The 25,815-nt window shown below is 46.0% G+C and overlaps 1 protein-coding gene across 2 annotated transcripts in view; it reads left to right on the forward strand.

The window, feature by feature from the left end:
* Nucleotides 1–25,815, forward strand: part of HNRNPC (heterogeneous nuclear ribonucleoprotein C) — a 1,329,577-nt gene that overhangs the window by 570,472 nt on the left and 733,290 nt on the right. For both annotated transcript variants that reach the window (XM_044058018.1, XM_044058019.1), the window contains exon 4: nucleotides 2,948–3,023. In XM_044058018.1, the coding sequence (XP_043913953.1) occupies nucleotides 2,948–3,023 (76 nt within the window). The remainder of the gene's footprint in view (nucleotides 1–2,947; nucleotides 3,024–25,815) is intronic.

A 25,815-nucleotide genomic window follows, 5' to 3' on the forward strand; every position in this document is an offset into this window, starting at 1 on the left:
ACCGCAGAATCCTTTATAAATGCATTCTATGAACACCTTCAGGAATGCATGGATCATGCAATCCCAAATAACACCAAGACCCAATCCTCCAAAGGCAGACGTTTATTTATGGCTGGGGTCTGGTGGACCCCAGCCATAAACAAACTATACAATAGAAGGAGGAAGCTACTACATGATAGAGCAAAATCCCAAAAAGGGAAGGTATTTCTGATCAGTATTAGCAAAAAACTACGGGCACTCATAAAATCGTCTAAGGCCAGCTTCGAGAGAAAAATTGCACAGGACACTAAGGATAATCACACGGCTTTCTTTAGTTATGTTAGGAACCTGGGTGGGAATTCCCAGATATGCTTAGAATTAGTCCAAAATGACAAAAAATACATCGAACCCACAGACATTGCCAACATCCTAGCTGACAGGTTCAGCGCAAACTTCTCCGCCCCCCCCCCTTCCTCACCAAAAGGGCAAATATCTATCCCAGCAGAGTGCTGCCCCCCCTGACATCTCAGATGCTCAGGTAAAAGCCGCCCACCCAAAGCAAAAAACACAGCATCAATGGGACCAGACGGTATGCCTGGCTGCATCCTACATGAACTCCAAGAAGAGCTAAACCCAAACGTAAAACTACTGTTCAATCTCAGCCTTACTACAGGATATGTACCCAAAGAGTGGCATACAGCAACAGTGGTCCCTCTCCCCAAAGGTGGTGCCTCAACGGATCCTGGAAACTATCGCCCCATAAGCCTGACTAGCTTGGTCTGCAAAGCTATGGAAAGGATCATCATGGACCTCATAAATAAAGATATTGGGGACCAACAGACACTGGATCCTACCCAGTTCGGCGTTGTTAAGGGCAGATCCTGCCTGTTAAACCTGGTTGATTTCTTTGAAACAGTCACCAAGACCATTGACGAGGGGAAGGTGGTCCACACAGCCTAACTGGACCTCGCAAGAGCCTTTGATACAATACCCCACTCTGGAATTATAGATAGGCTCACCAGCTTAAATATAAACCCCTATGTCACTAGATGGGTTGTAAACTGGCTCAAGGACAGAACCCACATGGTTAGAATTGCTAGAGCCATGTCAGACTCCAAACCAGTTACAAGTGGCGTCCCACAAGGCTCAGTCCTGGGACCTCTCTTGTTCGGTATATATTTCTCAGAGGTACAGGCCAACACGGAAGGACTGTGGCTGACCAAGTTCGCAGATGACTGCAAACTGGACGCCATAATCGACTCTCCAGCCGACACAAGCATCCTCCAAAAGGGCCTCATAGAAACAGACAACTGGTGCCAGAGCTTGGCCTCAAGCTAAACGCCAAAAAATGTATAGTCATCCCCTTTGGCAAAAACAAAGTGCCCACAAATTACCACATAGGTGGTAATCCATTAAGTACAGAAGAAGTCATTAGGGACCTGGGGAACCAAGTTGATAGCAATCTCTCTTTTGACAACCACGTGGCCAAAGTGGTTAGAAAAACATTTTATATAGCCCACCTAATCATGAAGGGATTCACATCTAGATCAGGGGAGGTCATTGTGCCTCTTTACTCATCCCTCATCAGGCCCATAATTGAGTACAATGCCCCTTTTGGTATGTACCTTACCAGACACCTGCAACAACTGGAAAGACCCCAAAAGTACCTCACCAAGAGGATCAAAGGGCTCAAACAGATGCCATATGCTGCCTGGTTAAAGAAACTCCAGCTCTAGTCAGTGGCATACTGCCTGCTCAGAGGCAATCTGTGCCTGACGTATAAAGCCATGTCCAACCCGAAATTAATGGACATGCTGCACCTCAGAAAATCCAAATCCCATCGAGCTACGTGCTCGAGAGACTTGAACCTCAGCACTGAAATAAATAGGACATGCTGGAGGGACAGATTCATAACCCAGAGGCTCCGTTCACTCTGGAATAAAATCCTAGTCCGGGTTAGGCAGAGTCCCTCATTGACTCTCTTCAAGATGAATCTTAATGAGTGGATGGGAGATCGTAGGTTTACCCTGGGTATCACTTCTGTGTCACTGTTAGACAGAGGCACAGTATACTAACCTCGAAAAAGGGCATAGCAAAATTAATTTAAAATGGGTGGCGAAAGCCAAACACACTCTGGCTAGGCTTATAAATGCCCTAGGGCAGATAGCCTAGTATGAACCTATGAACCTATAAATGTAGATGTTCGAGTGTATTCACTGTTGCAGTCCAGGTTACCCACCCACCATCCCCCTTTTCTTTACTGGGTCTTTACTGTACTTCTCAAGTCTATACAACCGATGTGGTGTATTTGCTTGTAGATGAAGGAAATGTTTATTTTACTACATGCTTGTTTTTTGGCATAATTTTTTTTCAGCCTACCAATTTGGGGGCACCTGACATCTGGGGCAAGAAAAACTGAAGAAAATGGCATCGGTTGCATCTTGTATACCCCTGGCACACTGACGTCAGGGAAGAGGCGACAGCAACCGACGCCAGACCTAGACTTTGGAACTCAGGCTGACTGTGGGTAGCCTGCCAGCAGGATAACCCAAGTGTAATGACTGCAACAGTGAATACACTCAAACATCTACATTTATGGTAGGTGCACAACTGTACTTTATGGTAAGATTTTACACAACTTTCCTTTAACACCATTAATGTCTGACTGAAGAGCGGCAGTATGGCCACCTTGTATTGTAAATGCGTTACTGTACAACAACCTTTAGTACTGTGATGTGTTCCACAGACGCGTGATGTATGGTACTTGAGTTTTTGTGTGATCCTTTGATAAACTACTGTTAAGCTAAATTCTTAACATAGCCATTGTGCCTCCTTTGAATTACCTCTGTCTTTGCACTGTGTCTATTTCAGATGTCACCCCCCCACCACAGACATATTATGTATGTTTTGTTCAGCTTACACTTGAAGAAGGTTTAATGTCTGATAATTTTCTTTGTGTCCCACACAGATATAAACCTCGCTGCTGAGCCAAAGCCTAACCGAGGGAAAGGTGGAGTGAAACGAGCAGCCTCTGATATGTATGGGTAAGGTGCTGTGTGCGGACAAGATTTAGTGCACTGAAATAAATCAAGTCATGACATTGTTAAAGTTGGTTGTTCTCAAATGGATGTGTAAATTTGATAACTGTTAGAAATGAGTGCAGCTTGATGTCTTTTGTTGAGCTAGTGTTTTTCTAAACTCACTTGTGGCAATATTTCCTTGCTCGAAATAACGATGGATTAGTCATGCCATATTAATATCCTGTATGAGCTTCTGCTTATGCATACATTTTGTAAAACATACTCCCACAGCACAGATACAGCTTACTGTCTGGAGGACCCCTTCAGTTTGCTGGTCTTGTTGAAGGTGAGATTCTCGTACTCCAGAGGGGTATATGTCTGGACATCAGATAACTGGAAGATTTAATCATGTTCTTAGAGCAGTAATTTGCTGTTCAGAAATGATAGTCCTTTGGAGTTAGTTGCTTCAACTTGTTTTTATGACAGAATTATAGCCTGTTGTTGCATTCTTTGGCAACAGCGGCTGTCTATCACTGGTCTTCGCAGTGAGAGTGCATTGTGGAGCATCTATATTATCTTATCGAAGTTTCAGAATATCGAATCTGATATGGTCGACACCATATCATCGAATTCTGAAACATCGTCAGATAAAAAAAAATGCCTAAAAACAAAAATAAATAAAAACTTACCCCCTGCACCCCCATGTGGGGGTCTGTGCCCCCCCACAATCCCCCCTACTTAAATATACCCTCCGAGACCGCACTACATTGTACTAAACAGAAATTTACCCGTACTGAGATTTCCGTTTAAATGTTCGATGTTTTTTTGCTTTCGCTAATCTGTTGCCGACAATATCAGCTTCGATATTGTTGGCCTTCGACAACGTGAAATAGACCCACTGTGGGGATGTGCTCTGTCACTGATCTTGACAGTGAGAGCGCACTGTGGGGATGTGCTCCGTCACTGGTCTTCACATTGAGTGTGCACTGTGAGGATGTGCTCTCTCACTGATCTTCACAGTGAGAGCGCGCTGTGGTGATGTCCTCTGTCACTGGTCTTCACAGCGCACTGGTGGGATATGCAGTAACAGTCTGTTGTGCATGTGGATCTTGTTTTCTCATGTAGGAGTGGGATGCTGTGCCACTAAAAAAGTGTACGTCTTAAGTGTATGAGGCAGATACAGTTGTGGGCATCCAGTTTTTAAGTTCGGGCATTTCTTTTGCAGACTTTTTAGCAAGAATGAGTGTCAGTTTTCCCAGTATTTTGACTTAATGAGCATTTGATATTCTTGAAGCACGCTGTAGTTGCCCCAACTTCAAAAGACTTACATTTCCCTGCTAGCTTCAGCCCCCTCCTGCTTAAACACAATTCCCACCCTTAACTCTGATCCCAGGGTACTGACAGTAATCATGGCAGACAGACCCAACATGATCCTAGTGGCCCCCTTCTGGATGAGACAACACTAGATCTTAAGTAGTTTACTTCATTTGGTCTTCAACCTATGGGTTTTGGATCCACATCGGATCTGACATGAAAAAAAAAAGTTTTTCTCATCTTTACTGTTTGCACTTTAGTGTGTGTGTGTGTGTGTGTGTGTGTGTGTGTGTGTGTGTGTGTGTGTGTGTGTGTGTGTGTGTGTGTGCGCGCGCGTGCGTCTGGGCCTGGTGCGGGGATGGCAGACTCCCCAAAAGCAGGTTTCAGAAAATGCACAGAGTGTGGCCATAAGCTCTCTGTAGTGGATGGCCACACTCTGAGCATGGTATGCCTGGGTGCAGACAACCTTAAGTCCCCCTGTTCTGTTTGTGCTGGGTTCAACCCCAGAGTACTTAAGGACAGGCGGGACAAACTTAGCCTTAAAGGCTTGCTTTTCTTTTCGGGCACAGCAGTCCTTTCTTCCCCCGCTGAGGGAGCAGCGGCTGCTGCGTCTTCCTCCTCTTCCCCAGCCTCTGGGACCCAAACTCCCGCCAAGAGGTCCGGGGAAGGGGATAAGACTAAAAAAGACAGGCCTCGGAAGCAGTCCCCCGTTTGCTCATCGCAGGCAGGTCCGCCACCCAAAGTGAGGCCTCCGTTTAGGCCTGGGTCTCCTCGGCTCCGTTCTCCGACGTTCTCCCCCAAGCCCTAGGAACCATGTAGCCGGTCCCCTGCTAGGTCCTCTCCCCACCAGCTTTCCCGACCAGTTCCGGTGATGTCATCCCGCTCCACCCGGAGCCTTAGCGAGGCGGAGATGGACAAGATGATGCAGAGGTTTGTCCGAACTCAGATCCAGATGGGGGTCTTGCCGGTATCCTCTCCCTCCAGAGGGGACTCCTTGCAACCTTTTTTCCATCCAGTAACTTCTCCGATCCGACTGGCAGTTTTTGAGTTTTTGGATCCGAGGACCCTCGGGGTCGAGGAGTAGGCACAGACTGTCCCATGTACCTCAACGCTTGCTGTTGCTTTGAGCTTGTCGGATCCGACTGGGTCGGATCTGAGCTCTTGGAGCCGTACCCTCGGGGCCGGATCCTAGGGGGTGTTTTTGGCTACGAGTGCTTTGGAGTGGAACATTCCCTACGGCGTCTCTGCCAGACTCCCCTGTCTAGTCGGGGGAACAGCCCCTGCCAGTAGTTCCCAGGAGGTTCGTTTCCCCCTCAGCCTTTGACCTGGTGGAGAGAGGGTTCTCGCTGTTTCTTGACCTCTGACCATCTCATCCTCGGACTCCATCCAGGCCCCCTCCGGCTCTGAGTGCAGTTCCGACTGTCTTGATGTCTCAGGGATAACCCATGGTCGTGATACCTCAGGAAGTTCCCCCGAGGGAACAGCAAGAGGTTTGCGAGTCCTGCCCAGAGAGTCCCACTGAGGAGGTGCCTCATCAATGGACGTGGAAGAGGAGGCACGTGGACTCTCCACCAGAGTCCCTCACTGAAGACACAAACTTGAAGGAAGGGAAAGATTTCCCATGGTCACCCCCCAAGGATGTCTCGTTTGGAGACCTCATGGAGCTCCTCTGCCAGAGGAGGAGGGTCTGCCCCAAAACCAACCTCGGACGAGTCTGTGTTCCTGGATGTATTCGGCTCGGCCCATCTACGTCTTGGGCTGTCCCCTCCTGTAGATTCTTTATTGGATTTCATAACATCTAGGTTCATGGAAGGAACTGGACACCGGCAAGCCCATCCCCAAGTGCCCCAACAAAGTATTGAGCCCCCTTGTCAGACAGAATGCACTGGAACAAGGGGTACCCTGTAGATGAGATGACGGTGGCAGCAGCCACTAAGAAGGAGCTTGCTCAGGAGAGCTCCACGGTTCATCCTTATTGGGAATCGAGGGCGATGGACCATTTTGGGAAGCGAGTGTATGCTCCTCCGACCTTCACGGTGAGGGAGTGCACATCATTCAACTTCAATGAGACCTTGTGAAGGAAGTCACAGAGTTGACCCCAGAGTCCATGTTGGTGGAGGACAAGAAGATGTTCGCTCGAATGGCCACTCTTAAAGCGGTTACATATATGTCATGCGACTGCTCTCTCATGCCACCGAGGGTGCCACAAGGGTGGCAGGGACAGGTATTGCCATCAGGCGTCATGCCTGGCTCCGGCTGTGTCAGTTCTCGGAGCCCTTTAAGGCGTTTTTGTACCAATGCCCCGTATGATGGATGTTCTTCGTGTTTCACTGTTGCAGTCATCACATTTGAGTTATCCCTGCCAGGGTAGTCCTCAGTCGACCCGAATACCAGAGGCTTAGTATTTCTGCGTCAGTTGCTTCAGGACTGACGTCAGGTCGTCAGTAGTATAAAGTAAGGCAGCCAACACCATTACATCAGTCTTTCTTGCCGAGAAGCCCGAAGCAGAAGCAGTCCGCACGAGTGCCGGTCAGCCACTACCTGAGTTTTTGTTTTCCGAATTGAAGCTGAAGTCTTCTAAAGCTAAGTACCCCGTTGGGGATCCTTTTTTCTTGCTCTAACCAATGTCATTAAAAGTTAACAATTGTCTCGCCTGTGGAAAGCAAATACCACACTGAGACTTTCATTCTTACTGGGTCACTTGCTTAGACCCAGACGACGTCCCTCGTTTTCAGTTTTGTGATTTGTTCAATGCCAGAACTGCACATCATCGGGCCCTTATTGTAGCTAGATATTTTCGCACTCAGTTCTCGAATTCTGATATAGCTTCGGTAAGCCATCCAACATCACATCTTCCGAAAAAACATAAGGATAAAGACAGAGGCAGACTGCACAGGTCCAAAGCTGCCGACGACACTTCCATTAAGCTAGTCACCAGTTCGCCGGTACTCAGTGAGGAGCTTTTGCAGCCCCTGATGCCCACTTCATTGGATTCATAGGCCTCTACCGAGACCCGTTTGGAGTCCGGTATGCCGCGAGACTCTTCTTCGACTATGGAACCTGCAGATGTCCCTACCTTGGATGGGTCCAGAGCCACTGAGCAGGCACCGGCTTCTGAGGAAGTTCTTCACACTACCGATGTTCGACACAAACAGATGACTTCTTTCGCATCTTCATTTCTGTCTAAAACCACTGAGTTTCTAAGGCCAAGAGTACGCACTATGCCTAGAAAACAGACGACCAAAGCGCATGCACCTTCTCCCTTGCCACAACGTCAAATGCTTAAAAAGGCAGAATACCTTATTATTCTGATTAGGGGAAGTCAGCCTTCCCCTGCTAAGCGAAAGAGAACAGTCCCAGCGGCTTCAACAGACCAAGAGTCCGACGACTCTGAGGTTTCTGATTATGAAGACATGCCCTTATCTGCTTGTGAGGATTCAGATGCAGAGGAATCCATTCCCTCTGCCTCTTCTCCAGAGGACTTTTCTTTTTGTGAAACCTTACAAACTTTAAGAGAGCATTTCCATTAGGAATGCCAAGACTATCCTCCATCCAAAAAGAGACTCAAAGAATTTCTAGATTTGCCACAGCACAGGCTGTTAACAGTACCCCCAGTCCTGGAGGTTGTGGATGATGTCTTTATGGAATCCAGTCTTACTCCTGATACTTCACCCCCTGCTCCTAGGAAACCAGACAGGTACTTCAGAGTACCTGACTCTAACAAATTTCAAAAATCCTACTGCTGACCCAGAGATCATTTCCCAGGGGCATAAAGATATCAAAGAAACTACAGCTAAAAATCCCAACCCTCCAGACAGAGATTCTAGAGCTTTGGACAGATGGGGTAAGAAAATATATACCTCTGCAATGCTCGCTATTAGGGCTTTGAATTGTCAGATGTTCTTCGTGTTTCACTGTTGCAGTCATCATGTTTGGGGGTTATCTGCTTGCAGTAGCCTTCAGTCGGCCTGATTAACAAAGTCTTGGGTCCTGCGTCGGTTGCTGTCCCTTCTTCCGTGACGTCCTGTCGTCAGGGGTATAAAACATGCAGCCGACACCATTACATCAGTCTTTCTTGCCGTGCTGTGCCTGAAGCAGAAGCAGTTCACAAGTGTCGGTCGGCCAACTCCTGAAATTTTTATTTTCGAGTGTCAGACTCGAAGTCTTCAACTAAAAGCTAAATACCCCATTGGGGAAACTTTTTCTTGCTCTAAACCGATGTCAGTAAAAGTAAATAATTACATTACTTATGAAAAGCAAATACCTCCTAAAGATTTTCATTTGTACTGTATTCCTTGCCTAGGCCCTCACCACGATGTATCTCGCTGTCGGTTTTGTGCCTTATTTAAACCACGAACTATCCATAGTCGGTATATTTTCGCTTCTAAATATTTTGGTGCTCAGTTCAATTATCCTGATATGTCTTTGGTAAGCCATCCGAGTACCGACATTCTGAAAAAATGCAAAGATAAAGACAGACAGGCCGCCTAGGTCCAAAGCTGCCGACTACACTTCTCCTAAGCCAGTCGCCAGTTCGCCGGTACTCAGTAAGGCCTGCCACCAAAACAAGGAACTACTATTCACACTACCCCCTGCCACCCAAACCCTAACAGCAGACGCATCAGACTATGCATGGGGGCTCACCTGGCAGGGCAGTGCATTCAGGGCAAATGGAACCCAAGTCAAATGCACTTGCATATCAATCAAAAGGAAATGTTAGCTGTACGGAATGCTGTGACAGCCTTCAAGGACCACATTCTTCCAGGACAATTAGTGGTAAAGACGGACAGCACCACTGTTATGTGGTACATAAACAAGCAGGGAGGTACACATTTTTACCCCCTCTGCAGACTAGCCATGGCATTGTGGAACACAGCCCTGATCTACCAAGTGCATCTACAAGCTCAATTCCTGCCAGGAAAACTAAATACACTGACAGACGAACTAAGCAGAAACCTCATGGACTCACACGAGTGGAAACTGGTACCAAGGATTTTCAGCATGTTGACAAGCAAATGGGGGAGCCCAGATATAGACCAGTTTGCCTCCCCCCAGAACTATCAATTGGACACATTTTGCACAAGGACTCCCCACAAACAAGCTTGGAAAGTGGATGCTCTGTCCTTCAGCTGGAAGAACCTATCAGTCTATGCCTTTCCTCCTCTGCCTCTGCTTTCCAAAGTACTACTAAAGATCAAACGAGACAAACCAAGGACGATTTTGATTGCACCAGACTGGCCACGCCAACACTGGTGTACCCCCTCTTGCACACTGTGTCACTGTTGGCCCCATGGCACCTGCCTCAGACTCCTACCCTATTGTCTCAGCAGGAGAACCAGATTCTGCACTCTCAGCTTCAAACACTGAATCTAGCAGCCTGGCTAATTACCTAATCTCTCCTTTACCATCCCTCAGTAAACCAGTGATGGATATCATTTTAGAGGCAAGGAGGCCTAGTACTAGAAAATCGTATGCTGAAAAATGGAAAAGATTCTGTTCCTGGAACCGATCTCAAGGGATGAGCACAGCAATGCCCAATTTACCTCAGATTTTACAATACGTAATTGAGATGCTTCACAAGGTCCTGTCTTTCTCCTCCATCAAAATTCACGCCTCAGCTATTTTAGTTCATTATAACACAGAACCTCCCCTCTTCTCTCATCCACTGCTCAAGCAGTTCCTCAGAGGGGCCAAAAATTTACGACCACCCAGGAGAGCTCCAACTCCAGCCTGGGACCTTAACTTTGTATTGGAGAAACTCGCTCTTCCTCCTTTCGAGCCAGCTGCTACTGCAGACTTAAAATTCCTTTCTTGGAAAACAGCTTTCCTTTTAGCAATCACTTCAGCAAGAAGGGTATCTGAATTACAGGCCCTTATTGTAGTGGAGCCTTTCATCATCTTTCATGCAGACAGGGTGTCCCTCAGGACCATTCCCTCCTTCATGCCCACAGTGGTATCCAGTGTGGCCCTTAATCAGTCCATTCATTTGCCAACCTTCTTTCCTAATCCACAGAACAAAGGGGAATGGATACTGCACTCCTTAGATGTGCACAGACAACTTAGATATTACTTGGACAGGACTAAACCTCAAAGCAAATCTGAACAACAGCTAGTGGCATTTGCTGAAGGGGCATAGGAGAAGGCTGTTTCAAAGCAAACCATTTCCAAATGGATAGGCCATTGTTTTCATTTCTGCTACAAGCACCATGGAAAACCTATCCCCCAGGGGATCAGACCCCACTCAACCAGGGTTGCATCTACCTCTACAGCCTTTCTCAGAGGCATCCCTACCAGGGACATCCTAGAAGCTGCACCTGGAGTTCTGTACATACTTTCACCAAGCATTAGCATTTGCCAGTTTTCTCTAAATCCAGAGCTGGCTTTGCCACTGCAGTCTTGCCAGGGCCTTATTGCTGGTCCTAATGCTATCTAAATTCCTCCTCCCATCCTTAGCTTTGGGACTCTACCCAAATATGATGACTGCAGCAGTGAAACACGAAGAACATAGTACAGTTGTGTACACTTACCATAAATGTAGATGTTCGGGTGTATTCACTGTTGCAGTCCTGGTTACCCTCCCTCCAGCCCCCTTATTTCTTTTGGCTATACCTCCACTCTCCTTTACTGTCCTCAAAAGCTTTTTGGTATATTTGCTTTTTTGTTGGAGGTATAACCTTGTATGTTTATTGACTTAATTACTTCCCATTAGGGGGGCACCTGACATATGGGGCAAGAAAAACTTTTGTATATGGCGTCGGCTGCATGTTTTATACCCCGATGACCCAACATCACGGAAGAATGGACAGCAACCGACGCAGGACCCAAGACTTTGTTAATCAGGCCGACTGAGGGCTACTGCAAGCAGATAACCCCCAAATGTGATGACTGCAACAGTGAATTCACTCGAACATCTACACGTGTACACAACTGTACTTTTCACATGCTGAAGTACCAATAACAAATATTAGGAATATTAAGCAAAAAATAGCAACCTTTACAGACTGTGCAGAAAATAAAGAACTACAAGACCTTATACATTCTTCAAGCCAAGTCAGGAAGCATACATTGCAGTTTGGCTTTGACGCCCTAGAAGCATCTTGCAGGGCAGCAGTCACTGGTTCTGTACTGAGAAGGCATGCTTGGCTTAAGGAGCAGACCTTGCCAGACCATGTCAAATCAAAGTTATGAGATGCTCCTTTGGACAAGGACAATCTGTTTGGCAACAAAGCAGAAGAGGTTCTTAAAAAGATGGAAGAAAAAGCTAAATCTATGCAGACAGTCAAAGAATTCTTACAAGTACAGCCTCCTAGATTCAGTAGTGTCCATTGAAACACTGGTCCTTTCCAGCCCCCTGCAGGCTATCTCAAACTAGACCCAGGGGAAACAGGCCCCCCAGACTACAGTCTAAGGGTATGCAGAGATCTAAGCAATGGAGTCCCTCCACCTCCAAAGCAGGGAGTGCTAAGCAACCCCCTTACTGAAAGAATTCGCAATGACTTCTATACTCCACTCCCCTACCTCTGCCTAACTGCTTCTGCCCCTAGGAGGAAAACTTGCCCTTTATGGAAACAACTGGATGTCCATCACCAAAGACCGATGGGTCCTCAACATTGTATCTCAGGGGTACAAATTTTACTTCCACTCTCTGCTAACCCCAAAAGGGTTCCCAGACTTTCCTCCATACCATTGGGCAGTGGCACAAAACCAAGTTCTATCCCTGCTCTCTATCAGGGCAATTCAGCCGGTTCTGGCAGAACAGATAGGTCAAGGATTCTATTCCAGATTTTTCCTGGTGCCTAGAAAAGAGGGCTTTTGGTGCCCAATCCTAGATCTTTCAATTCTCAACACCTTCCTGGTGGTAACAAAATTCAGAATGCTCACCCTGTAGCAGCTTCTACCTATGGTAGCCAAAGATGCCTGGTTAGTCACCCTAGACTGAAAAGAAGCCCATCTACACATCCCCTATAGGTTCATAGGTTAGTACTAAGCTAACTGCCCTTGCGAGCCATTTAAGCCTAGCCAATTATCCCTTGTGAGACTCAAACCCTACACCTTGTGCTTGCAAGGCAAACACATTAACCATTAGGCCACCCTCCCAACTATAAGGGAGTCATGCAGGAAATGTCTACGTTTCAGGGCCGGATTTCTGCATTATCAGTTCTCTGCACTTCCCTTTGGCTTATCCACTGCTCCTAGAGTATTCACAAAATGTCTGGCTCCAGCCATTGCTTACTGCAGGCAGAGAAATATCCAAATTTACCCGTACTTGGACAACTGCCTGATTCAGGCGGACAGTCAGGAATTGCTGTTGCAGCACCTGACATTTGTAAAAAACCTTCTCACATCCCTGGGGTACACCATCAACGAAAAGAAATCAAAATATTGTATTCCTGGGAGCAAGCTTGGACACAGCATCCCAGATGGCATTCCTCACTTCAGAAAAACAAGCCTCTCTGCAGGGAAAATCCTGCAGGCCCTAGGGTTCATGGCCTCATGCATCCTACTAATTACATATGCCAGACTGCATATGAGGAAACTTCAGTGGTACTTAAGTCTTTGGTGCCAACATTCTCAGGACCTGGAAACCATCATTCCTATCATACTCTGTCTAAGGACAGAGTTTCTTTGGTGGGCAGCAGCATGCAACCACAACTGCCCTTTACTCAACCCCACGCCACCTAGACCGTAACCACATATGCATCCGACTATGCCTGGGGAGCACACATGGACGGCAAATGCATTCAGGGCCACTGGAGCCCAAGTCAAATTCATCTGCACATCAACCAGAAAGAGATGCCAGCTGTGCAGCACGCGCTGACAGCTTTTAGATCCCTACTCTCTCCAGGACACCTTCTAATAAAAACAGACAACACCACAGTTATGTAGTACATCAACAAGCAGGGGGAACCCACTCTTACCCACTCTGCAAGATAGCTATGGTCCTGTTGAACACGGCCTTGGACATGCGTCCATCTGCAGGCTCAATTCCTGCCAGGCAAACAAAACTCATTGGCAGACAACTTAAGCAGAAATCTCCTATACCCACACAAGTGGCAATTAGAGCCAAGCACCTTCAACCTTCTGATTCAGAAATGTGGGACCCCAGAGCTGGATCTATTTGCCTCCCCCTGCAACCACCAGCTCAGCAAATTCAGCACCAGGAATCATCACAGCAGGGCCTGGAAAGTGGATGCCCTGTCTTTTCAATGGGTAAATCTCTCAATCTATGTCTTTCCCCCTCTGCCACTTCTGTCTAGAGTATTACTCAAGATAAGACAGGACAGGCCAAGGACAGATGTTCTTCGTGTTTCACTGTTGCAGTCATTACATTTGGGGTAATCTGCTGGCAGGTTGCCCTCAGTCGGCCTGCATAACAAAGTCTTGGGTCCTGTGTCGGTTGCTGTCTCCTCTTCCATAACGTCAGGTCGTCAAGAGTATAAAACATGCAGCCGACACCATTTTATTCAGTCTTTCTTGCCATGTGGTGCCCGAAGCAGAAGCAGTTCACAAGTGCCGGTCGGCCGACTCCTGAAATTTTCATATTCGAGTTTCAGAACCGAAGTCTTCAAACTAAAGCTAAGTACCCCGTTGGGGAAACTATTTCTTGCTCTTTACCGATGTCAGTAAAAGTTAATAATTGCATTACTAGTGGGAAGCAAATACCTCATAAGGATTTTCATTTGTACTGTATTCCTTGCCTAGGCCCTGATCACAATGTGCCTTGCTGTTGGTTTTGTGCTAAATTTAACCAACACACTATTATGCGTCTGTATATTTTTGCCTCTAAATATTTTGGTTCAAGATTTAACTACCCTGAAATGTCGTCTGTTAGCAATCAGACTGCCGGAGTTCACAAAAAACGCAAGGAAAAAGACAGAGACAGACTGTCGAGGTCCAAAACCGATGACTAAGCTTCTCCTAAGCCAGTTGTCAGTTCGCCGGTACTCAGTGAATTGCTTTCACAGCCCCTGATACCCGCTACTTTGAGTCGCAGGCCTCTACCGAGACCCATTCGGAGTCCGGAATGCCGTGAGATTCGCAAAGTATTTAACCTGCGGATGTATCTCCCTTGGATGGGTCCGGAGCCGCTGAGCAGGCACTGGCTTCTGGGGGTGTTTTCAGGCCTCAACATTTTTACATTAAACTGACGCCAACAACAAAAACAAGGTCATAAACAAATGCAGTCTAAAAAACCGACTCACGAGCCACGTGCTCAGGCCCCTATGCCTAAAAAACAGATGATTAAAATGGCTGAGAATTTAATTACCTTGATCAGGGGTTCCCAACCCCCCCCCCCCCCCCCCCCTGCTAAGAGGCCTAGGCAAGGCACTGATTATGAATTTTCAGATCAGGTTTCCATTTCTTCTGATTCCTCTTCTGATCAGGAATTCTATTCCATCCTATGAGGATTCTGATGCAGAGGAATCCATCCCATCTGCATCTCCTCCTAAGGATTACTCTTTTGGAGAGACTTTGTATACTTTAAGGGAACATTTTCACTGGGAGAGTCTGAATCAAAAAAGAGGCTTAGGGATTTCCTTCTTCCTCAGCATAGGCCGTTGGCAATACCTCCTTTATTAGATATTGTTGATGATGTGTTCTCGGAATCAAGCATGGCTCCTGATTCCCTGCCTCTGGCTCCTAGTAAGCCAGACAGATATTATAGGGTTCCTGACTCCCACAAATTTCTTTTCAAAAATCCTGCTGCTGATCCTGAGACTATTTCTCAGGGTCCCAAAGATGTTAAGGCTTCTACAGCCAAAAATCCTACCCCTTCTGATAGAGATTCCAGGGTGCTGGATCGATGGGGTAAGAAGGTTTATACGTCTGCAACCTTGGCAATCAGGGCTTTAAACTGCCAGTTTCATATGCTTAAATATCAACAGCATGTTATGGGCTTACTGAAACAGAAAATTATGTTGATTTTTGATTGTGTGGAAAATAGAGTTACAGGATTTATTGCATTCAGCAGAACAGGTTGGAAAGCATACTTTGCAATGCGGTTTTGATTCCTTGGAGGCCTCTTGTAGGGCCGCCGGTACTGGATCTGTGATTAGAAGGCATGCCTGGCTCAAGGAGCAAAATCTGCCTGAGCATGTTAAAGCTAAATTGTTGGATTCCCCTTTGCAGCATAATACTCTGTTTGGTAATAAGGCAGAAGAGGTTTTAAAGAAAATGGAAGACAAAGCTAAATCTATGCAAACTGTAAAAGATTTCTTGCAAGTGCAGCCACCCAAGTTCAGTAGGCACTGGCCTACTAAAAATTTGTCCTTTCCTGTGTCCAACAGAGCCACTCAGGGCTAACCCAGGTGCTCAAAAGGCTCCAGATTTCTATCACATGGTTCTTACAGATCAAAGCAATGGGGTGCCTCCACCTCCAAATCTGGAGGAAACAAAGCACAACTCTACAGTAAGCAGTCTCAATGACTTTCCTCTACCATCTCCAAGCACTTCTTTTGGCAGCCCCCTTGGGGGAAAACTAGCACTTCATGCTCAAAATTGGCAGTTAATTACCCAGGACAAGTTGGTATTAAACGTAGTATCCCAGGGGTACAGATTTCAGTTCCATACTTTGCCAATTCCAAACGGATGGCCGGATCTGCCACAAAACCAGTGGGCAGAGGACCAGAAACAAGTCATGTCCCTCATGGATATGGGGGCTATTCCAAAAAAGGACAAGGTTTTAATTCAAGACTTTTCCTGGTACCCAGAAAAGACAATTCATGGCGTCCAATACTGGACTTATCGATTTTGAACACGTTCCTGGACATTCCAAAATTCAAAATGCTGACTTTACAACAGCTACTACCTCTGCTAGGCAAGAATGCTTGGTTAGTAACTCTAGACTTAAGAGGCATACCTGCATATCCCAATAAGGGAATCATGCAGAAGATACCTCCACTTCAAAGCAGGTTTTTTGCATTACCAATTCTCTGCACTGCCCTTTGGCTCATCTACTGCGCCCTGGGTCTTTACAACGTGCCTGGCACCAGTAATTGCATTCTGCAGAAAAAGAAACATTCAAATTTATCCTTATCTGGATGATTGCCTCATTCAAGCAGAGGACAATGACACTCTTCTTCAACATCAGGCGTTTGTAAAAAGGCTTCTAGCATGCCTAGGGTACACCATAAACAAAAAGAAATCACAACTGGTACCTCTCTCAAATAATTACATTCCTGGGCGCAAGCTTCATTACAACTGCCCAGATGGCTAACCTCATGCCAGACAAACAAAGGCAATTGACAACATACTTCAAACAAATGGCAACAAAAACCCATTTATCTGCAAGACAAATTCTGCAGGCTTTGGGGTTCATGGCATCCTGCATTCTACTAATTCCGTATGCGAGACTGCATATGAGGAAACTTCAGTGGTACCTAAAAAGTTTATGGAGTCAGCATTGTCACAGCCTGGAAACAATGATTCCTCTCATTCCCTGCCTACAACAGGAGTTTTTTTGGTGGGCAGAGACATGTCACCAAAAAAAGGGACTGTCATTCACTGTACCCCCTGCCACCCAAACCCGAACTACAGACGCATCAGACTATGCTTGGGGGGCCCACCTGGCAGGGAGATGCATTCAGGGCAAATGGAGCCCAAACCAAATGCATCTGCATATCAACCAGAAAGAAATGCTAGCTGTTCAGAATGCTCCGACAGTCTTCAAGGACTTACTTCATCCAAGACAACTACTGATAAAGACGGACAACACCACAGTTATGTGGTACATAAACAAGCAGGGGGGTACACATTCCTACCCCCTTTGCTGACTAGCCATGGCCTTGTGGAACACAGCCTTGACTTACCAAATACATCTTTAAGCTCAATCCCTGCCAGGAAAGCAAAATACTCTGGCAGACGAACTAAGCAGAATCTTATGGACCAGCACAAATGGAAACTGGATCCACAAATCTTCAGCATATTAACACAGAAATGGGGGAGCCCAGACATAGATCTATTTGCCTCTCCCTAAAATTATCAGTTGGACAAATTCTGCCCAAGAACTCATAACAAAAAAGCATGGAAAGTGGATGCTCTATCCTTCAGCTGGAAAAATCTGTCAGTCTGTGCCTTTCCCCCTCTGCCTCTATTCTCCAAGGTCTTACTAAAAGTCAGACAGGAAAAAACAAAAATGATCCTAATTGCTCCGGACTGGCCTCGCCAGCACTGGTACCCACTTCTAAGGAATTTCACACCTTCCTTCATGGTACTTGCCTCAAATACCTCATCTACTGTCTCAGCAGAACTATCAAATTCTGCACACTCAGCTCCAAACTCTGAACCTTGCAGCATGGCTAATCAACTAATTATTCAAACCACACCTCTCAGTAAATTTGTGATGGATGTCATTTTGTAAGCCAGAAGACCTAGTACTAGAAAATCTTATGCTAATAAATGGAAGAGATTCTGTGCTTGGAACCAAGCACAAGGAATGGACACAGCGAAGCCCAATATTCCTCAGATTTTACAATACTTAACTGAGATGCTTGACAAGGGCCTATCCTTTTCTTCAATAAAAATCCATGCCTCTGCCATCTCGGCTCATTACAACACAGAGCCTCCCCTCTTTTCTCATCCACTGCTTAAGCAATATCTCAGAGGGACCAAAAACTTAAGACCTCCCAGGAGAGCACCAACTCCTGCATTGGACCTCAATTTTGTACTGGAAAAACTCACCCTACCTCCTTTTGAACCAGCAGCTACTGCGGATATAAAATATCTATCTTGGAAGACAGCTTTTCTTTTGGCAGTCACTTCAGCAAGAAGGGTTTCAGAACTACAGGCTATCGTGGCAGTGGAGCCTTTCATCATATTTTACCAGGACACAGTGGCTCTCAGGACCAATTCTTCTTTTATGCCTAAGGTGGTATCCAGTGTGGCTTTTAACCTGACCATTCACCTGCCAACATTTTTCCCAAATCCGCAGAACAAGGGGGAGCGGATTCTGCATTCATTGGATGTACACAGATAACTAAAGGACAAAATCTCTAAGAAAGTCCGAGCAACTACTGGTAGCATTTGCTGCAGGATCAGAGGGGAAGGCTATATCAAAGCAGACTATTTCCAAATGGATAGGCAGCTGCATTCGTTTCTGCTATTTGCACCATGGTAAAAATGTGCCCAAGGGAATCAGATCCTGTTACACCAGGGCTGCCTCTACTTCAGCGGTTTTTCTCAAAGGGGTCCCAACCAGAGACATTCTAGAAGCTGCTACTTGGAGCTCTATTCATACGTTCACAAAACATTATAATTTACCTCTCTTCTCTAAATCCAGGGCAGGCTTTGCCACTGCAGTCCTGCAGGGCCTTATAGCTGCTCCTAATGCTGTTTCGCTCCAGCCTCCCAGCCATAGCTTTGGGATTCTACCCAAATGTAATGAGTGCAACATTGAAACACGAAGAACATAGTACAGTTGTGTACACTTACCATAAATGTAGATGTTCGAGTGTACTCACTGTTGCAGTCCAGGTTACCCTCCCGCCATCCCCCTATCATTCTGGAGGTTATCTTTCCTTCTCTATCTTCTACAACCTATGTGGTGTATTTGCTTGTAGATGAAGGTAGCGTTTATATTGATGCATGTATGTATATATGTGTGTATATATATATATTTTTTTTTTTTTTTTTTTAGCTACCTTTTTGGGGGCACCTGACATCGGGGGCAAGAAAAACTAAAGAAAATGGCGTCGGCTGCATGTTTTATACCCCTGACTACCTGACGTCATGGAAGAGAAGACAGCAACCGATGCAGGACCCAAGACTTTGTTAATCAGGCCGACTGAGGGCTACTGCAAGCAGATAACCCAAATGTAATGACTGCAACAGTGAATACACTCGAACATCTACATTTATGATAAGTGTACACAACTGTACCTCCATTCCCCCATGTTCATCATGTTTCACTGTTGCAGTCATGACTGTAGGGTTCTCCCCTGCCGGCAGGCAGCCCTCGGTCGGCCAGAATCCGAAAGTCTGGGTCCGGCGTCGGCTGTTCAACCATGCTCCCTGACGTCAGAGCGCCAGGAGTACAAAGCTGACAGCCGACGCCATCTTCTCCACTCTTTCTTGCCGTGCAGTGATAGCAGTTCGCAAGTGCCGGTCGGCTGACTCCTGACATATTTTTCTATATACTTCGGTCCGAAGACTTTCTTCTCCACTCAAAGCTAAGTACCCCGTTGGGGAAACTTTTTTCTTGCTCCACTCCGATGTCAGAAAAAGTTAATAATTGTATTTCTTGTGGGAAGCAAATACCTCATAAAGATTTTCATTCTTACTGTATTCCTTGCTTAGGCCCTGACCACGACGGAGCTAGTTGTCGGTTTTGTGCTAGATTCAATCAACGTACAATTAAGCGAAGGTACGATTTTGCTTTTCATTACTTCGGTAGCTGCTTTAACTACAAAATGTCGTCGGATACGGTCCCGGCTACCGGAGTTCACAAACGTCGCAAGGATAAAGACAGGCCTTCGAGGTCCAAATCTGATGATAGAGCACAAGGAGCCAACCAGGCCTTTAAATATTTCTGTTGCAGGACCTTCGGACAATGCTCCTTCGGATGGGTCCGGAGCCGCTGTGCAGGTACCGGCTTCTGAAGGGGCTTTCAGGCCTACTCAGCTACTAGTAAAGGCAAAGCCAAAGACAAAGGCAAAGACTCCTTCTAAATCAAAGACTTCAACACAGGCCTCTTCTGAACCAGCTCCCAAGTCACAGAAACAGTTACTCAAGATGGCGGAGGATTTACTTACTATGAATTAGGGGTTCACATCCCCCTCCAGACAAAAGGCCAAGGCAGGATGTTTATTATGATTCCTCTGATCAGGCTTCTGTTTCCTCAATTTCTTCTTCTGATCAGGAATATTCTTTCCCTCCTTATGAGGATTCTGATGCTGAAGAATCCATTCCTTCAGCTTCTCCCCCTGAGGATTTCTCTTTTGGGGAAACTTTGCATGAAATGAGGGAACATTTTCACTGGGAAGGACAGGAGTATTCGGAATCCAAGAAAAGACTGAGGGATTTTCTTCTTCCCCAACATAGACCCCTGGCTATTCCTCCTGTTTTGGATATTGTGGATGATGCCTTTTTGGAGGCTAACTTAACCCCTGACTCTTTTCCTCCTGCTCCTGTTAAGCCTGATAGATATTACAGGGTTCCTGATTCCCATCAGTTTTTATACAAGAACCCTTCTGCTGACCCTGAAACCATTTCTCAGGGTCCTAAGGGAGTTAAGGCCGCTTCTGCCAAAAATCCCACTCCTACTGAAAAGGATTCTCGATCCTTAGAAAGATGGGGCAAAAAAGTGTACACTTCTACTACTTTGTCCATTAGGGCTTTAAACTGTCAGTTTCATATGCTTAAATACCAGCAATTTCTCTTGTCTGTCTTAAAACAAAAGCTTACTTCCATCTCTGCCTGTGCAGATGATAAGGAATTACATGACTTATTGCATGCCACTGAACAGGTTGGAAAGCATGGTTTACACTGTGGATTTGATGCCTTGGAGGCTTCTTGTAGGGCTGCGGCCTCTGGCACAGTCATTAGAAGGCATGCGTGGCTAAAGGAACAAAATTTACCTGAACAAGTAAAGGCTAAATTATTGGATGCTCCTGTTCAGCATAATGTTTTGTTTGGATCAAAAGCTGACGAGGTGATTAAAAAGATGGAGGATAAGGCGAAATCCATGCAAACAGTTAAAGATTTCTTACAAGTACAGCCACCTAGATTTAGCAGGAATTGGCCTTCAAAAGACTGGTCCTTTCCCACTTCAGACAGGCCTCTGAGGGGTAGATATAGACGCTCCAGAGAGAGGCCTCAAACACAAGCTGCTTATAGACCAAGACAGTGAGCTGCTTCCACCCCTAGGGGGGGGTGAGGACAGGTCGCAATCTCAAAGTAAACAAACTCAATGACTCCCTCTGTTGGGCTACAGGAACTTCTTGCCTGGAAGCCCCTCTCGGAGGAAAACTCTCTCTTTTTTATCAATATTGGACTCAAATAACCCAAGACAAATTGGATTTGGATGTGGTTTTAAGAGGTTACAAATTCCATTTTCATACCTTGCCAAGGCCAAGTGGATGGCCAGACCTTCCAAAACATCAATGGACGGAGGCCTTAAACCAGGTGGAAGCTCTTTTGGCTATGAATGCCATAGAACTGGTTCCTCTTTCAGAGATGGGAAAAGGTTTTTACTCAAGGCTCTTTCTAGTCCCAAGGAAACAAAACTCATGGAGACCCATTCTGGATCTGTCGGTCTTGAACACCTTTCTAGAGATTCCAAAATTCAAGATGCTTACTCTACAGCAGCTACTTCCAATGCTGTCTGAAGATGCATGGATGGTAACTTTGGATTTAAAGGAGGCATATTTACACATTCCCATCAGGCAGGATCGCAGAAAATACCGCGGGTTCAAGGCCGGATCGAGGCACTTTCAATTCTCTGCACTGCCCTTTGGATTGTCTACTGCGCCCAGGGTCTTCACCAAATGCCTGGCTCCAGTAGTAGCTTACTGCAGACTCAAGGGAATTCAAATTTACCCTTATATGGACGATTGTCTAATTCAGGCAGACAGCAAGGATGTCTTACTCCAGCATCTAGAATTTGTACAGAACCTCCTCAAGTTCCTGGGAGTCTCTGTAAACATAAAAAAGTCAAATTTAACACCATCACAACAGATAACATTTCTGGGTGCACTTCTAAACACCACAACCCAGATGGCATTTCTGACATCCGAAAAACAATTACAGCTGGCTTCAACTTTCAAAACCTTGGCAACTCTAACTCAACTATCTGCAAGGAAATTCCTGCAGGCTTTGGGTTACATGGCCTCCTGCATCCTTCTCGTACCATATGCAAGACTACACATGAGGAAAATACAGTGGTACCTAAAAAGTGTATGGTCTCAGTATTGCCACAGTTTAGACATACTGATCTCCGTCCTTCCTTGCCTTCAAAAGGAATTTCTTTGGTGGTCCAGGGCATGTGCTCTAAACAAAGGGAAACCCTTCCGTCTGCCTCCTGCCACTCAGATTCTAACCACGGACGCCTCGGATTATGCTTGGGGAGCCCATTTTCAGGGCAATTGTCTGCACGGCCTTTGGACAAAGGATCAGAAGCACCTGCATATCAACTTAAAGGAAATGTTAGCCGTTCAGAAAGCCCTATTGGCCTTCAGGAATCTTTTACAACCAGGACAACTACTAATACTGACAGACAACATCACAGTTATGTGGTACATAAACAAGCAAGGGGGATCTCATTCCTACCCCCTTTGCAGACTAGCCATGGATCTATGGAACACAGCTCTAGCTTGCAATCTGGATCTTCAAGCTCATTTTCAACCAGGGAACCAAAACTTCCTGGCAGACAGTCTGAGCAGAAACCTTTCGGATCCACACGAGTGGATGCTGGACACCAAAATATTCAGGATGATAACAGCAGTCTGGGGATGTCCTCACATAGACCTCTTTGCATCCCATCTCAATCATCAACTACAGAATTTTTTCACCAGGACTTTCCACAGAGAAGCTTGAAAAGTGGATGCCCTGTCATTCAGTTGGAGGAACCTCTCAGGATATGCCTTTCCGCCTCTTCCTCTTCTTCCACGGGTTTTATTGAAGATAAAACAAGACAAGCCCAACATGGTAATCTTGCTGGCTCCAAATTGGCCTCGGCAGTTTTGGTATCCAACTCTAAAAAAAACTATGCCTGGAGCCCCCTTGGGTTTTACCTCTGTCTCCGAACCTTCTGTCCCAGCATCAGGGTCAGGTTCTACACTCTCATGTCAGAACTCTCAGCCTGGCGGCCTGGTTAATCCAGGGCCTTTGATTTCTTCTTTACTGCCCAAGCAGGTTATGGATGTCATTTTAGAAGCCAGACGTCCTAGCACTAGAAAATCTTATGCAGGAAAATGGAAAAGATTTTATTCCTGGATGCAGGCTCAGGATTCTGATCCTCTTCTTCCTAACATTACTTTAATTTTACTTTACAGATCTCTTACATAAGGGTCTCTCTTTCTCTTCCATTAAGATACATGCCTCTGCTATTTCTGCTCATTATAATACAGACCCTCCCATCTTTTCCCACCAGCTCATGAGACAGATGTTCTTCGTCTTCCCTTGCTGCAGTCCTGACAATTCTAGCATTTCGGCTCTGTGCCTAGAAACATATGCTCAAAAATGGCAGAGGATTTTTTCTCAGAGGAGCTAAGAACTTAAGACCTCCTAGATCTCCCATTCCTGCTTGGGATCTCAACTATGTTTTGGAAAAACTGACCTTGCCTCCTTTTGAGCCTGCTGCCTCTTCTGACATCAAGTTTTTATCTTGGAAGACAGCTATTCTGTTAGCCCTAACCTCTGCCAGGAGAGTTTCAGAGTTACAAGCTCTTATGGCTGTGGAACCTTATATTATTTTTCATCAAAACAGGGTATCTTTGAGGACTAATCCTACCTTCATGCCTAAGGTGGTTTCCAAAGTGGCTTTAAATCAAACTATCCACTTGCCAACCTTTTTCCCCACTCCTCAAAATAAAGGGGAAAGGATCTTACATTCCTTAGATGTACACAGACAACTACGTTTTTACCTGAACAGAACCAAGGACATCAGAAAATCAGAACAATCGTTTGTTTCTTATGCTTCAAGTTCCCAAGGTAAAGCCATTTCAAAACAGACCATTTCTAAATGGATTGCTCATGGAATCAGATTTTATTATTCTCACCATGGAAAGCAAATCCCAGGGAGTATACGGACTCATTCCACCAGAGCTGCTGCCACTTCTGTGGCCTTCCTCAGGGGAGTTCCTACCAAGGACATTTTGGAAGCTGCAACTTGGAGTTCAGTGCATACTTTTTCTAAGCACTACAATCTACCTCTCTACTCTAAGTCTAGGGCAGGCTTTGCCTCTGCAGTCTTGCAGGGCCTTTTAGCCCCTTCCTCTTATGACCACCTCCCTTTCTTTCAGCTTTGGGATTCTACCCTACAGTCATGACTGCAACAGTGAAACACGATGAACATAGTACAGTTGTGTACACCTACCATAAATGTAGATGTTCGAGTGTCTTCACTGTTGCAGTTAAATTCCCTCCTCCTGTCCCCTCTTATTTTTACTTTTGTGCATTTCCTTTTTTTCACCATTCTTCTGAGGTGTATTTGCAAAGGTTATGGGACCTTTTTCATTTTGGGACTCCTGACATCTGGGGCAAGAAAAACTGGAGAAGATGGCGTCGGCTGTCAGCTTTGTACTCCTGGCACTCTGACGTCAGGGAGCATGGTTGAACAGCCGACGCCGGACCCAGACTTTGGGATTCTGGCTGACCGAGGGCTGCCTGCCGGCAGGGGAGAACCCTACAGTCATGACTGCAACAGTGAAGACACTCGAACATCTACATTTATGGTAGGTGTACACAACTGTACTTTCTCTCTCTCTCCCTTCTTACAAGGAACCTTTTGGTATTTACTTTCTACTGGTGGGGTTCCTCCACCATATACTGGCTGCGACTTTGGGACTCCTGACAGTTGGGGCAAGAAAAACTGATGTAATGGCGTTGGCTGCCTTACTTTATACTACTTGACGACCTGACGTCAGTCCTGGAGCGAAGCAACCGACGCAGAAATACTAAGCCTCTGGTATTTGGGCCGACTGAGGGGCTACTCTGGCAGGGATAACCCAAATGTGATGACTGCAACAGTGAATACACTGGAACATCTAAATTTATGGTAAGTGTACACGACTGTAGTTTCTGCAGTGAATACACTCAAACATCTACATTTATGGTACGTGTACACAACTTTACTATCTGCAGTGAATACGCTCAAACATCTACATTTATGATGAGTGTACACAGCTGTACTATCTGCAGTGAATACACACGAACATCTACATTTATGGTACGTGTACACAACTGTACTATCTTCCCTTTTCAGGAAATCCGTCAGAGTGAGACTAGTCCAGAGCGAGAAGACACTGTCTGCCATCAGGATCTGCTTCTCACACCCTCAAAGATCCTTTTCCAGGAATCAGTGAGGGACTAAGAAGATGTGGTTCTGGAAGTCTCAGACGTTTTCCTGGGATGCTCAGGACTCTCCTTTCCCTGGAGGCAGGCAGGGTCCAAGGAATTTCGGGTGCCGAGAACCCTTCTCTGAGAAACCCGGGCAGCAGCCATGAAGGGTTGCCCGACTGCTCGTCTCTGGAGGCAGTCAGGGGTCATCTGTCGCTGCACCCAACAACATGGGAGTCCATTACGACAGATCGTTGGGTGTTGTGAATCATACCCAGAGGATATTTTGTTCCGTTCAAGGAACTGTCCTGTCTGAACAAGCACCTCCCAGACGTTCCACCCACGCAAAAGGAGGAAGCAGCGCTAGTAATCGGAAAGCTGTTGAAGAAACGAGTCATCCAGCCTGTCTCCCCTGACCAGTCCGGATCCGGCATTTATTCCAGGTTCTTTTTGGTGCCAAAGAAAACGTGGGACCTCAGCCCCATCTTGGATCTGTCCACATTGAACC

Source organism: Protopterus annectens, chromosome 16.part0, assembly GCF_019279795.1.
Source record: "Protopterus annectens isolate FY-2018-M chromosome 16.part0, PAN1.0, whole genome shotgun sequence".
NCBI classification, from domain to species: domain Eukaryota; kingdom Metazoa; phylum Chordata; order Ceratodontiformes; family Protopteridae; genus Protopterus; species Protopterus annectens.